Raw genomic sequence first — 12,982 nt, 5'->3', positions numbered from 1 at the left:
CTTTAAAGCTCTTATTACCAGTAGCTACGATTTAGGAGAGCTATGCCAGGCCACATAGTTATACATCGAGATAGTATGTCAATTCACCCTTGCTAAGCTGAAAAGGTGTATGGGTGACCACATGTGGAAGCAGAGCAGGGGTTAGACTTGATGGCCTTCTTAGACTCCTTCCAACTCTACTTCTATCCTTTGTGTTCTATTCCCATTCCTTTCAGCCTTTTAGAAAGAGGGGAAAGATGCCCAACCACTAGGAAACCAACACATAGTTGGTGAATGGGGGAAAGGGGGTGGGCTAGCAGAAGGTGTATGGCTTTCTGGGGAACCCTGACGATTAACCTGGGATCTCTGGAGGGCCTAATTTGTCCCCCAGGCCTGAAGTTTTGCACCCCTGATATAGCTCTGTCCATGCTTCTTGTTCTGAAGATTTGCCGTAGCAGAAGAATGCTGAACTACCATGAGGCTTCATGCTCCAAACCCATTCCAACAAAGAGAGCTACATCCTGGACCACCACAATTCTCCTTGCACCATGGGTGGGTTCTGCATGCTTGGTCAGCCACAAGGCAAAAACAGATGAGTTGTGGCAAGTTCTTTCCTCTCTCGGCCTAATGTTCCTCACAGGATTTATTTGATGACAAAATGTGATAAATCCATGTATTCTACCCTGACAGGCTATTGGGATTAGTTCTTGTCCACTATTGCCTATAATTAACAGGAAAAGCTGCCATTTATACATGTCTGTCTTTCATAATCGATGCAGAGTCACTCCAGGAATTTTTGGCTGTCGAGACAACTGGCAACATTTTAAAAAGAGCAGGTACCTAGAGTTGCACTGGTGTTCCCACGAAACTCATTTTTGCAAAGCCTCATAAGGAAGCTAGATTTTCCAACTGCTGCATCCCCGGCAAGAACTATTTTGTAAGCCTTCTCTGAGCTTGGGTATCTGGAGCTGCAGTCTGCGGAGTCCGACTAAACAGAACAAACACAACACCAGACCGACATTGGTACAAGCTTGCTGAGTGTATTAATGATATCATTACTAAGCCAAATTTGTAAGCTCAAAGAACACGAAGAATAAGTTTGAAACATATGGGCAACAAACTGCAAAGCCACATAGACATTAATGGGATCTGAACTGTTTGTGAGGATGATCTGGAATGATGATGGTGATGATCTGGGGATACGATGGATAGCTCAGTGGAAAAACTTGCTTGGTATGTAAGCAGACAGCAGCAAACAAGGCAAATCCTATGTTAACTACCATTGGGAAGGAAGGGACTGAAAACAACATCGTCAACATCAATGTAATGCGTTTATATCAAGGACGGGGAATCTGTAGCCCTCCAGGTGGACTCCCAAAAACATTTGAAGGACCACACATTCCCCACCTGTGCTTTATATAAATGTTATAATACAGGATAATTTTGAATTTTGTTTCGTTTCAGTTATCTCATCTCAGCGAGGATCTCAAGAAATGGCAAAGGTAAGGAAAAGGACAACCAAAAAGATTGGTGCAGGAGAGTTAGAGAACTTTCCTAGAAGGAAAGGGAAAGTTTGGGAGGACTTTTTATATGAGACATTAGGCAAATTTCTTTCCTTTCCTAATAGTGGGACTTGGGATCATCCAATGAAACAGCTTAGCAGCAGGCAAATCAAGGAACATGCTCCTTCACGGTGGGTTAAAGTCAGCCCCTTACCTAAGGAGACTTCCTATTGGGCAAGCAGTTCCTTCCCCGCCCCACACAGGAAACCTGTTCCAGGGACCCCTCCAACTGTCTAGAAGATTGTGGGGGAACACAAAGGAGTGTAGGGGAGATGACAAATTTGATCTGATTCAACCCACTCTAAAACATGATCAAAAATAAAAGGAAAATAAAAAGCCAGGACAGTAGTAAACAGAAGCCTACGTTCATTAGGGGATTTGTCCTCTTATGTTCTTAATTTTCTTAGCAGTTACTTCAAAGTGCTGAAGGTCCAAACTAAGATCCTTCACATTCATGGATAAAACAATTCAGGATAAGAAGTTTAATAATATATCTAATAATTATAGTAAAACACCAATCAGGTTTTGTGAGAACAATACAAATGTTGTGATAGCTAGACTGACACAAAGAGGTTAGGGACCGAATACCTGTGGAGAGATGACAGGGATGCACTTCCTTGTGGATGCTCCAGAATTACTTCGACTGACTGGCTGGGCGGGTTTCCAATCCAAGACACTCCTGGCTTCGTCAGGAGTGTAGACTTCTTCATCTCGGATATCGGGCACCTGCACAAACAGGAACAGTTACCAGTTTCCGTAATAACCCCAACTCAGTCTTTCTGCCACGGGAAGGGATGAGACCAAAGGCTGATCAGAGCGTTGCGGTAAGAACATTAGCAGAGCAAAGAGGGCCAGAAGCAATGCTTGGAAATAAATAAATGATAGGCTGGCACCAGATTGCATCACAAGACGAACTTCCCCTCAATCTGCCATATAGCTAGCACTAATTGCCAAATGGAAATGCCTGATGGGAGAAACAGAAGTGACCTCACAAGTTTAAACTAAAACCAGGCCAATCAAAAACAGCAGCTACATCCAGCATTTGAAGTTTTGTGGGAAAACTTATAAACAGGGGAAGACCTTCAATACGACTGATCAAAATTGACACTTTCAGAATTGACAAAATCAACCACTAGACATTATGATGAACTTGATAGAGGTTCCAAGGAGAAACTGAAAGGCTTAAGTTCAGTTGTCAGGTCTGCTTTCCCTGTAGCATTCATGTGTTACATGCATGAAAAGGACTCCACGGGAGGGAGGGAGGGGGCACACTGCTGGCCTCCCTGCCATCCTGTGACTCCCCACCCCTGCCTCCCAGGTGTTCCAGATATGCAAAAGCCTGTACACCCAGCTCTGCCGAATGGCCTTTCTTATCCAGAAGTTCTTGCTCCAAGAACTTCTGCATAAATGGGGGTTGGCAGGGGACTGAGCCAAGTTGCTGCATGACTGTGGTAGTGAAGCAGGTGGTAGGGCTCCCACTCCCCTCCTATGTGTGGAGTTGCCTTAATGCAGGCAATTCATCACGTGCAATAGCTGACAAAATCGTTACATCCGTCTTCCTTATTTTCAATGGTGGGACACAACAAGCTTCATAATGTCGCCTGAATTGCCGCAGATCACAGCTGGAATGCACTTGGCTGCTCACCGAGGAGGAGAAAGGAGATCACCTGCCAAAGCTCCCCCTAGAGTCCCTCCCACTGCCCTCAGTAAAAGGGAAGAGCCACAGAGCAAGCTCTCCAGCTGGGGGCCTCATCAGAAGCCAAGGTTGTTCCACCATTGGTTTTCCTTAAGATGGTGGGTGTGCCTGCTTGACACCCTCCTCACTCTCCCATTCAGAAAGCGAGAGCAGAAAAGAAGCTGGCTGGCTGGCTCCTAATGCAAGGCATTCCTGGCACCTCAAAGCCACATTTCCCCTGAATGTCACTTGCCCTGCCTCTGTCAAGAAGGGCCAGGGCTGAGGAAACTCTGAACCAGAATGTGTGTGAGTCGGGTGTTGGGAAGGAGGATATGAGTGTGTGTGTGTAAGAGAGCAAGAGAGAGAATGTGTGGGAACAGGGAGGGGGCAGCAAATGCCTGCAGCACGTTTGCCCACTGAGATCCTAGCCTGGGGCCCATTTTGCCCTCTGGCTGCAAAATATTCCCTAGCTTTGCCAGAGATGTTTTCCTTTCCTCTTTCTCTTGTGCATGAGCTTCATAGATCAGTCTGAGAATTTGAAGGCAGTAATTCATTCCCTTTCCTCCCACCCCACCCACAACAGTCTCTTCTCCACTTGACTATTTCTGCATTAAATGAAAAGCGCATTTTCACTCTACAGGTAGCAAGAAGTAATTTCGTCTCTGCACAATTTTTAAAATGTGCTAAGTCAGAGCTTACATCTGTGTCAGAAGCATCGCCTGGAAAGCTTTCCTGCGGACACTGTGACCTTTGAGAAATCCTTTGATGCTTGGATTCCACTTCTGAATCATATTCATTCGAGTCTCTCAAGGTAGACATGCCACTGTCAAAGCAGCTTTCGGGCAGGCTGTCAACCTCCCCATTTATCCTCTGCATCGGATCACAAAGCGCCAGAGAATCATAGTCCTCATCCACATATGATGAGTGAGATGACCTGGACAGCACAAATGGAAAAGCAACAATGGCCAATGCCAAAGTTACACATCTGCATACAAATATATATGTTTATGTTTACAGGAAAAACATTTTTTCAATTCCTTCTTTCTTTACAGAGGAGCTCCAGGGACAGCTCTTATTTTTACATCTCTTCAAGCCCCTTGTCTCATGTACCTTGGCCCAGGCCAGTGCTCTTGGCTTCCCTCCCTTTGCTACCTTGAAATGTTGAAGATTATGCTGCTGCTACAACCGTCACCATCTCCTTTCCTTCCCACATCCCCCTTGGTTCCAAACTGTGGCAAGGAAAGATGGAAATAGAACTAGGCCCTGTTATATACAGAAACTAAGCAGATTCTTGTTTTGCAGTTCTCAAAACTATGGCCACCCTTCTTTCATAAAAGGAAATATATAAAGTGTATGCTGGAAAAGACATACCATCATCATCATGTGGTTTACAGAAATGTATAGAATCAGAGATCAAACGATATCATAATAAACAGTACACTCATCAATCTAAATGTTTAAGATACATAAAATCAAAGCTAAGAGCAGAGTACCTAAACTGTGTAGTGAACTCATTCAGGGAAGGCTTGTGTGAAAAGCTGGGTCTTTAACAAATTTCTGATAAAAGAGGCTTTATAACTTAAATTTGGGGCAATCAGGGCACAGAGAGGCCTGCTGATCCTAATTTGTTATGATAAAGACCCCATATGCATTTAAAAGCTAAAGCTCAGTTAATCACCTTTTAAGCTTGAATGATTGTTCCGAAAATCCCTGAGGTACAGTTCTAGTGAAACATTTTAAAAAGCACAAAGGTGCACTACTGGAGCTTAATTGATGCTCAGTCTCTCTGTTGAGGTGAAAAAGAAGGCTTTCAAATTCTGTACCTGATGTGAAGTCATGTGCGTGTATTTTAACAAAAAGGTACCTTCAAGAAAAAGGTGCTGAACCATGGAGAAACCTTGCATTCCTTGAAGGTGTCTTCTGAAATTTTGGGGAAATGGTGCATTGCCAAACCTAAATTTACAAAACAATTCTTGGAAGTAGAAATAACAGTCTTGCTCAAGAGCACTTTGCATGGACATGTTAGCATTGTTTCTCCCTGGGACAAAATCCATCACTGGCAGAAGACTGTCCCTTGTTGCTTGATAATCATTCGCGCCACTAGAGAGCAGCAAGGAGCAAACAGCCAATCGTTGCATTGCTGATGAGAGTTTATGCTCTGTCCATGTCCCGTTATGCATTAATGCATTATAACCATGCATTAGGGTTGCAAGACAAGTTTCAAATGGTAGCAGCTTTCTCCTTCCACAGAACTGATTTGCAGGAAAGGAGCCGATCTCTGACTTTTTCAACACAATTGTGTTTTTCCAGCAATACAAATTTCTACCTTTACTGTACCATTTATTTCTTTTTTAAGCATTTAAGAAAGAGCACTATTGCAATCTAAATACAGTTCCTTAGAATCAAGTCCCATCCATTTTAGCTGATGTCTTTGTGTTTTACAGAATGTCTGCCAAAATCTATCCATTACGTTTTCAGATCAGTTTTACCTGTCATACTGGGGATTTTGAGGAGACTGACCACCACCACTCTTGGGACTGCTTCGGCATAGCGTGTTCCCTGGGGAAATGTTTGTTAGCCGCTGAAAAAGGCACATAAGGGAAGTGTTTCAGTACACCACAGAATACGTGGAATGACAACATTCCACTTCCTTTATTTAACTAACATGCTTCTTGATTGCAGATTATTTTTACTTTATTTTGGAAAGTCTATGAACTGCATAACAGCAGAAAGCCTTTTTTCTATTATCTACTCATAGGGAGAAGGATACAAATGAACGATTTCTGTTATTTAGTACTTTAAATATTTTAACTGAAGATACACACATACACTGTGCATATTTTACAAAGAAGAGAGAAGTTTGTTACATACAGGATCAAAAATTTACTGTCAGGCCATGATGCTAAACCCACTTAGCAAGGAGTATATTCCACTGAACTTAGTGGGACTTTCTTCTAAGTAAACATATATATGATCACCCTGCCAGGATGCAATTCTATGTAAATTTATCTGGGAATAAGCCCCATTAAAGATAGCATGGCTTACTTCCAAGTAAATAAACACCACATTGTGCTGCCAGTTACTCTGGCATGAACCCCAAAGGACTGTATTATTTTAATGCCTCTAATTTATGGCTTATATTGGTATATCCAAGAGCAAATATTTATCTATTGCACAATTATCTGAACACAGAAGATATGCAATATTAATACCTACCAGTGATCTGTTGTATACACTCCAGCTATTCTCTAATGCACTTCTTAAGCCATCGTTGCTGTCGTGAAGTTTCCTGTTAGCCAACCTAAGGAATAAACCAGGGGAAACAAATGATTCATATTCAAAACAGGTCAGGTATCCTATAAGTAGGCATTATGAAACTCAGGAGAAAGAAGGGAATGTAATGGTGTTTCTCTGCTTTCATGGAATACCAGTGAAGATGGTATGAAGGTTCAATATAATCAAGAATGGTATGGTGTACCATTAATACTGGATTCCCAGGAAAATGCATTGAACTGGCTAACACAAGGCCCTTACACTGAGGCAATCTACCTTACATTAGCAGTCATTACATTGAATAATGCCCAATGCAAGGTGTTAACCAGTTAGCTCTTTTTAAAAAGTCACAGTTCCAACAGGTTTTCAGTTGAAGGAAACGGCACTTGAGAAAGGCACTGTAGAACTGAGACACTCCAGAGGAACATTAGCAGATGCTACATACCTCCCCTGTAAAGTATGTTTTGCTGCTAACAGAAAAATCCTTACAATTTCCTGGGTTTACTCTTAATTGAAGTCTCGATTAGAGAAGTGGGAGGAAAAGCATATACTGGGTCTTTTCTCCAGTGAAGGAAAAGGCATCTCCAGGATTGCAGATTGTGGTCTACACTGCTGCAGAACAGCAGATATTTTGTGGGTTGGGCTGTGCCAAACAGGTCTATTTTGATATAAATGGTTTTTCCACCATGGTCATGTCCAGGTTCCAAGGTAAAGGCCTTGATCCTTTGAGAGCATCTTCCAGAGTTCTGGACATTTCTGTGAAGGGCTGATAACGGCATTGGACGCACCAATCCCAGAAACTGAGGTGATGTAGGTGGGCCCACCATGTCTGACTGGGACAGGTAGAAAGTGGTGAAAAGTGTTGGGATCCTAAGGTCAAAAGTTCTTAGAAACTAGGACATAAGGCATCTCATTTTGAGGTGGACTAACAGGGTGACCAATTTTGTTGAAATCATGAGTCCCTAGAGGGATTGGACTATGATTGTCCTACAGTACTAACAGTTGCAAGATCGTTTGCCACAGAGGCCACAGAATGTGCTATCTCTTGGCAAGAAGCCTAGGGCTCAAGCCCTGCTGAAAACAGTTCCAATGAAGTAATTGGGTTCAAGACAGTGTACGATAGGATTGGAGGCCAAGTTACTGTAGAGAAGAGAGGGCAATTTTCACATTGGAGGAGTGTTATTGTTGGAAGTGCGTGACAAAGAGCCAATAATCAATATAGGGAAAACCACAATTGGTTGTAGTCTTAAGAACAATGTGATGACTGCCATCCATTTTGCAAAGACTCTCAGTACTGTAGCAATGCAAACAGGAAGACAATAAACTGGAGAAGTTTCTAGCCAAGAGCAAACTTTAGGAATGGGCAGGACAGAGGGTTAATGGGACTATAAAACCAGGCAAATTGGGGGGCGGGGGGTGCAATGAAGCTGTTGACATCCAGTAGATACGATTATGGTGGATGTCTTCATTCTTTGTGAGGCCCACAAAGTACCCTTGCTAACCCGCAAGATAACTGGTTTCTTATCAGAAGATTTCCTATCATGTGCTTGATCAGGAGGGTAAGGATTTCTTCTTCAAAGAATTCCAAATGCTGCTGTTGCAGCAGCAGCAGATGACAAGGAACTGAGAGGCCAATGGGAGCCGTTCCCAGCATATGCACAGGCGACAGCAGGACTCCTGCCTAAAGCTCTCTGCACCTATGGAGTGCTCCTAATGGACTGCACTGCACAGGCACCTAATCTGTGTGTGAGTCATGGAAGCCATAAGGAAGAACCAATAGATACACGAGAACAGTTGTGTATTGGAACCAAGTCACACAGGAACACCGCACTTTTTTATCAGCAGGGATGCTGATATTGACTGCCACACCTTGGACCTTTCAGTCTCCTTCGAACACAGCAAGGAACATATTGTTTCCTGTTGTAGCACAAGGTCTTTTGTATGGCCTGGTCTAGAATGGGGAATTAAGACCCATTAGCTTTGCAAGAGACCCGCATACTGATGAAGACAGAAACTGCAAGAACTAATTTATTGACACAGATGAACACAGCTGCCTGTATTTGTGGTCTGTTTAGGGGGTTGTGGGTATGGGGGCTGTGATGAACTTCAAAACGTACCAGTATCTCACTGCCTGGCAGTAATGCAAACAAAGATTACATGGCTACAATGTGAGCCATGTTAGGACCCATTCTGTGTGAAAATGGAATACAAAACAACAAATGAATGGTTGATGCGTGTCTGAGTAGACTGAAAGCAGCAGCTCACTGTAAAATGTAGAGATGTAAACAAAGAGCCTTCAGTATAATGCAGCCCAATGGCACAATCACCCACCCCTGATATTTCATATCTCAGGTTGGCTGACTGAAAAGACAGATAAGGGCACCAGAGAAAAGTTTCACACAGTCAAAAATATCCACTTGTCTGTCTCCCCTTACCCCAGATGTCCAAGTTATAAATAACAAAATTCCTGAATGTAAAAAGTGAATTATTTAGCAGCTTACTGTAATATCTCAATCTGCCTTTCCAGACTATCTCTGTCTTCAGTGTAGCCTCTGATCATGTCTAGGTCTCTACAAAGCAAAATTAGCACAATTAACTCTCTTTCTGGACAAAAGTATACATATATACACAACTATTTCCTGAATACCTGCATACTTACCTTTCTGAGTTCAGACTCTGATCTGCAATATCACTTTTCAAGGTATCCAGTTCACTCTGAAGGTAAGCTATATTTGTCTGTGCTTCCATAAGATCTTTTTTAAGTTTCTGGTTTTCCTATTTTAATAAACCAAGGTAGTTAAAATGATTCATCAAGAAGAATTACAAAAAAGCCAAAATGTTTATTCACGAATACATAAACATTAATAATTCCCATTTAAAGGCTATTAACAATGAACTGGAGATACAGAAATATATGGTCTTCACTGTCATTTATTTAGCGAAGGTGTGTGCCATACATATATGGCCACTCTACATATTATGACTATGCAGGGAAACTGCTACAAATAGCATTCACGTGGTGGCTTTCCAGAGACTAGGTATAATGCAGGCTACCCAACATATACAGGGACATCCAGCCATTTCTCTCTCTGGTAGTGGTGGTGATGGCAACAGAGACACTTCATGCACCGAAAGATGATCGACATGGCAAGCAGCAATACACAATTTGGCTCACAATGTGAAGAAACAGAGACTACGAAGTTACTTAAACCAGGCTTCGTATGGTAAGTATAAGCCAAATTGAACTTGAGAGATTCTATATTAAGGAACAAGTTGGGAACAACCAATGGGAGTTCTGGAATTTGGTTACTAATCCTTTTCAGGAATTTTTCCACATTAGACCAACTGGTGATTCTGAAAGATGTGCGTCCTTGTCATTTTGAACCCAACGATGTTGGATTCCTGCATAAACACATTCTCAAGCAGCTACGTACAGAAACAAAGTTGAGAACAGCACATCATTGGAAGTCTCCAAAGCAACTGCAGCAGTTGACTGATACAATCCGCCACATTATGATCATGTACCAGTTTGCTGAGCAAATGCATTACACAAGGAATCCTAATTTTTCTTTTAATGCATTATGGTGCCATGGTTTTCATTTAATTTCTATGAGGAAGTAAGGAAGTCCTTCAAACTTCTGATCTAATTCTAATTGCCTATCTTTTTTCTGATATGCACAAACTTATACTGCTTATTTATGCTACAGTGAATATATACCTAGTTTTTTCTTAGATGAATTTCTCCATAAGCTATTTTACTCTACTATATCAAAGATACATTTGTAGAACAACTAAAGATTATAATCGATGAAGTTCTTTATTTCTTTATTTGCCATGCTGTTATTACATTCTACTTTGTTGCTACTTGTATTTTTAATTTTATTTCAAAATAAAATAAATTCCATGAGTGAAGGAACTGGGCCTGCATTCCTTTCATGAGTGAAAGAATTGTTTAAAGCTATTTCCAGGGACAGGGTAAAAGAGCATCCTTCCTACCTTGAACAGCCCTAATCCTAAGCAACTAGAAATTCACATTATACCGAACAGCATAATTTCCTCTCTCTGAAATGCCAATCCCCTTCCTACAACCTTACAAATTTTAAAGGAAATGCTATTTACTCAACAAACTACTTAAATATGCTTATTTACAAAGATATTTGGCATACTGAAAAAGACAGAGGGAATTACACAGTTGGCAAGTCATATGACATCCATACCAAGGTCAGATCATGGATCCTGGTCTTCAGTGCTGTCAAATCTTCTTTGTGACTAATGTTTCTAGATTGTTCTTCAAGCTGAAACAGTAACAAATGTTTTTTAATTAAAAATCTTTGACCAATTTATTGGACAAGTTCACATGATCCAGGAACCCAGTGGCCTGTTCTGTGGACAGGTAGCTTATCATGGCATCTGAAACTTTGTTGACATCATTAACAAACCACTCACAACCCTAAAACAAGTAATGCATAAAAAGTCACCCAACATGTGCTGCAACCCGTCTCTGTGGCAATCATGCAGACCCAGTGGTTAGAACATGAAGATGGAGGGAAACAGAAGAAATGTACAGAATTGTGGAAGGGGATAGAGAGATATTTTTGCTCCCTTGTTATACTATAACTTGTAGTTATCCTATGGAGCTGATTGGTGGGACAGCCAGGACAGATACAAGTACTTCCTCACGCAATGCATAGTCAAACTATGGAACTGACTACCACAGGAAGTAATGATGGCTCCCAAAGTGGATGGCTTTAAAGAGAGTTGGGCAAATTCACAGAGGCAAGGCAATTAAAGGCTATTAGTCCTCATAGCTATATGCTGCTTCCTGTATCAGAGGCAGTATTCCTACGTACAGCAGGACACTCTTGTACTAATGTCCCACAGCTTAACTACTTGGCAAACAGAACACTGGTACAGATGGCCCCTTGATCCAGTTTGGTTCTTGTGATCTTACAAAAGGGATCAAGCCATCTATTAAAATACAATGGTATTGTTTGTGTGTTTCCTTGTTTGTTTTCTATAAAGTGCTCAGCCCAGCCTTGAAAATAAGAGTTCAAAAGTTAATAATCCATACACAGAAATCACTAGTCCTACCAATGGTAGCCATTTGTAACCTGCCAATAACCTGGAAAACCCCCAACCATTTTCCAATTGACAAAAAATTACTTTCCCTATCTAAAGGTAATTAATCCATATCACAGGCTTTTTAGGTAAGTGGTATTCACAAAACTATAAGCATGGATAATATTATTCATTTACTGCTAACAGAAAGCAATGTCCTTAGTCACATATGTCTGCTCACAAAACTAGGGCTACGTACCATTTTGAGTTTCTTTATTGTCACCTGGAGATCACCAACTTCAGCTTCATACTGACGCTTGAGATCATTCAGAGCTTCCTCTGCTTTCCGCTTCTCCTGTAACAATTCATTTTTGTGATATCATGAGATGGCAGATTGAAGTAGTTTACCATGTCCTCTTGTGTAGAAAGGGCACATGTCTCCGAATCCAAAGCCAGCCAGTATGGCATGGTGGTTAGAATGTTGGACTGGGACTCAGGAGGTCTGGGTTCTAGTCCCCACTCAGTCCTGGAGCTCACAGGCCTTTGGGCCACTCACTGGCTCTCAGCCTAACCTACCACATAGGGGAGGTAGGTTCTAAAGATAAAATGGAAAAGGAGAAGAATCTTGTAAACTGCCTTGAGTTCCTTGCAAGAAGAGGAAAGGTGGGATATAAATGTAATAACATAGTAATAATAATAATAATAATAATAATGAATCACTGGGGACTGACCTTAAAAGCATTCACATGTGGACATGCACATGAAACAGCTGTAAGGGACTGCTAATGCGTCACACATCCCCACCCACGAAGCAAGGAAACCCCCTTATGCACACACAGTACAATCAGACTGTGCCATAAGTCAGCCAGTGCAGTAATAGCATGCATGGTCACCATTAAAATTTACAGTTTGGTACTATCCCACAAAGTAAATATCATACCAGCCTTGCATTTACTTTTGGGGTGTCAAACTCATTCAGAGATACACAAATAAAGAATGGGGCAGGATAAGCACATTGCCAAAAAATGATAAGAAAAATAAGTCATCAGAGCCAGCCCCATTCTCCGGTCTTTGAATTTTGGTAGTAAATTAGCCAATACTAGCTAGACCAGCCTTCCCCAACCTGGATTGGCTTACAGATGGGTTGGATTACAGTTTCCACCAAACTCCACCACATATTGACTGGTATTAGTTATGGATGATGGAAATGTAGTCCTACCCATCAGGTTGGGAAAGGCTGATCTAGAAATGTAGCTCTTATAATTGGCAATAGCATTTCATTCACAGGGGAATCAAAAGTCTTCTATAAGGTCAACAACTGGAAACCCGCGTGACTGGCCCTGCATTGCCTACAGCAGTTGGGAACTTTGTTTTTCGGAAAGTGCACATATACGCTCTAGCTCACACAGAAGTGTGTGATCCAACACACCTGGAG

At 41.7% G+C, this 12,982-nt stretch overlaps 1 protein-coding gene across 1 annotated transcript in view; it reads right to left on the bottom strand.

Moving 5' to 3' along the window:
- Positions 1-12,982, bottom strand: part of RASEF (RAS and EF-hand domain containing) — a 47,327-nt gene that overhangs the window by 18,353 nt on the left and 15,992 nt on the right. The window contains exons 4-12 of the mRNA XM_044446717.1: positions 11,807-11,902; positions 10,707-10,784; positions 9,149-9,264; positions 8,991-9,059; positions 6,433-6,517; positions 5,706-5,797; positions 3,916-4,150; positions 2,130-2,267; positions 820-967 (exon numbers count right to left, since the gene is read on the bottom strand). Of these exons, the coding sequence (XP_044302652.1) occupies positions 820-967; positions 2,130-2,267; positions 3,916-4,150; positions 5,706-5,797; positions 6,433-6,517; positions 8,991-9,059; positions 9,149-9,264; positions 10,707-10,784; positions 11,807-11,902 (1,057 nt within the window). The remainder of the gene's footprint in view (positions 1-819; positions 968-2,129; positions 2,268-3,915; positions 4,151-5,705; positions 5,798-6,432; positions 6,518-8,990; positions 9,060-9,148; positions 9,265-10,706; positions 10,785-11,806; positions 11,903-12,982) is intronic.

The sequence above is a fragment of the Varanus komodoensis genome, unplaced genomic scaffold (genome assembly GCF_004798865.1).
Source record: "Varanus komodoensis strain SLA01 unplaced genomic scaffold, ASM479886v1 scaffold5, whole genome shotgun sequence".
In the NCBI taxonomy this organism is placed as follows: domain Eukaryota; kingdom Metazoa; phylum Chordata; class Lepidosauria; order Squamata; family Varanidae; genus Varanus; species Varanus komodoensis.
The sequence above is the reverse complement of the archived record's forward strand: the minus strand, read 5'-3'. Positions and strand labels throughout refer to the sequence as shown.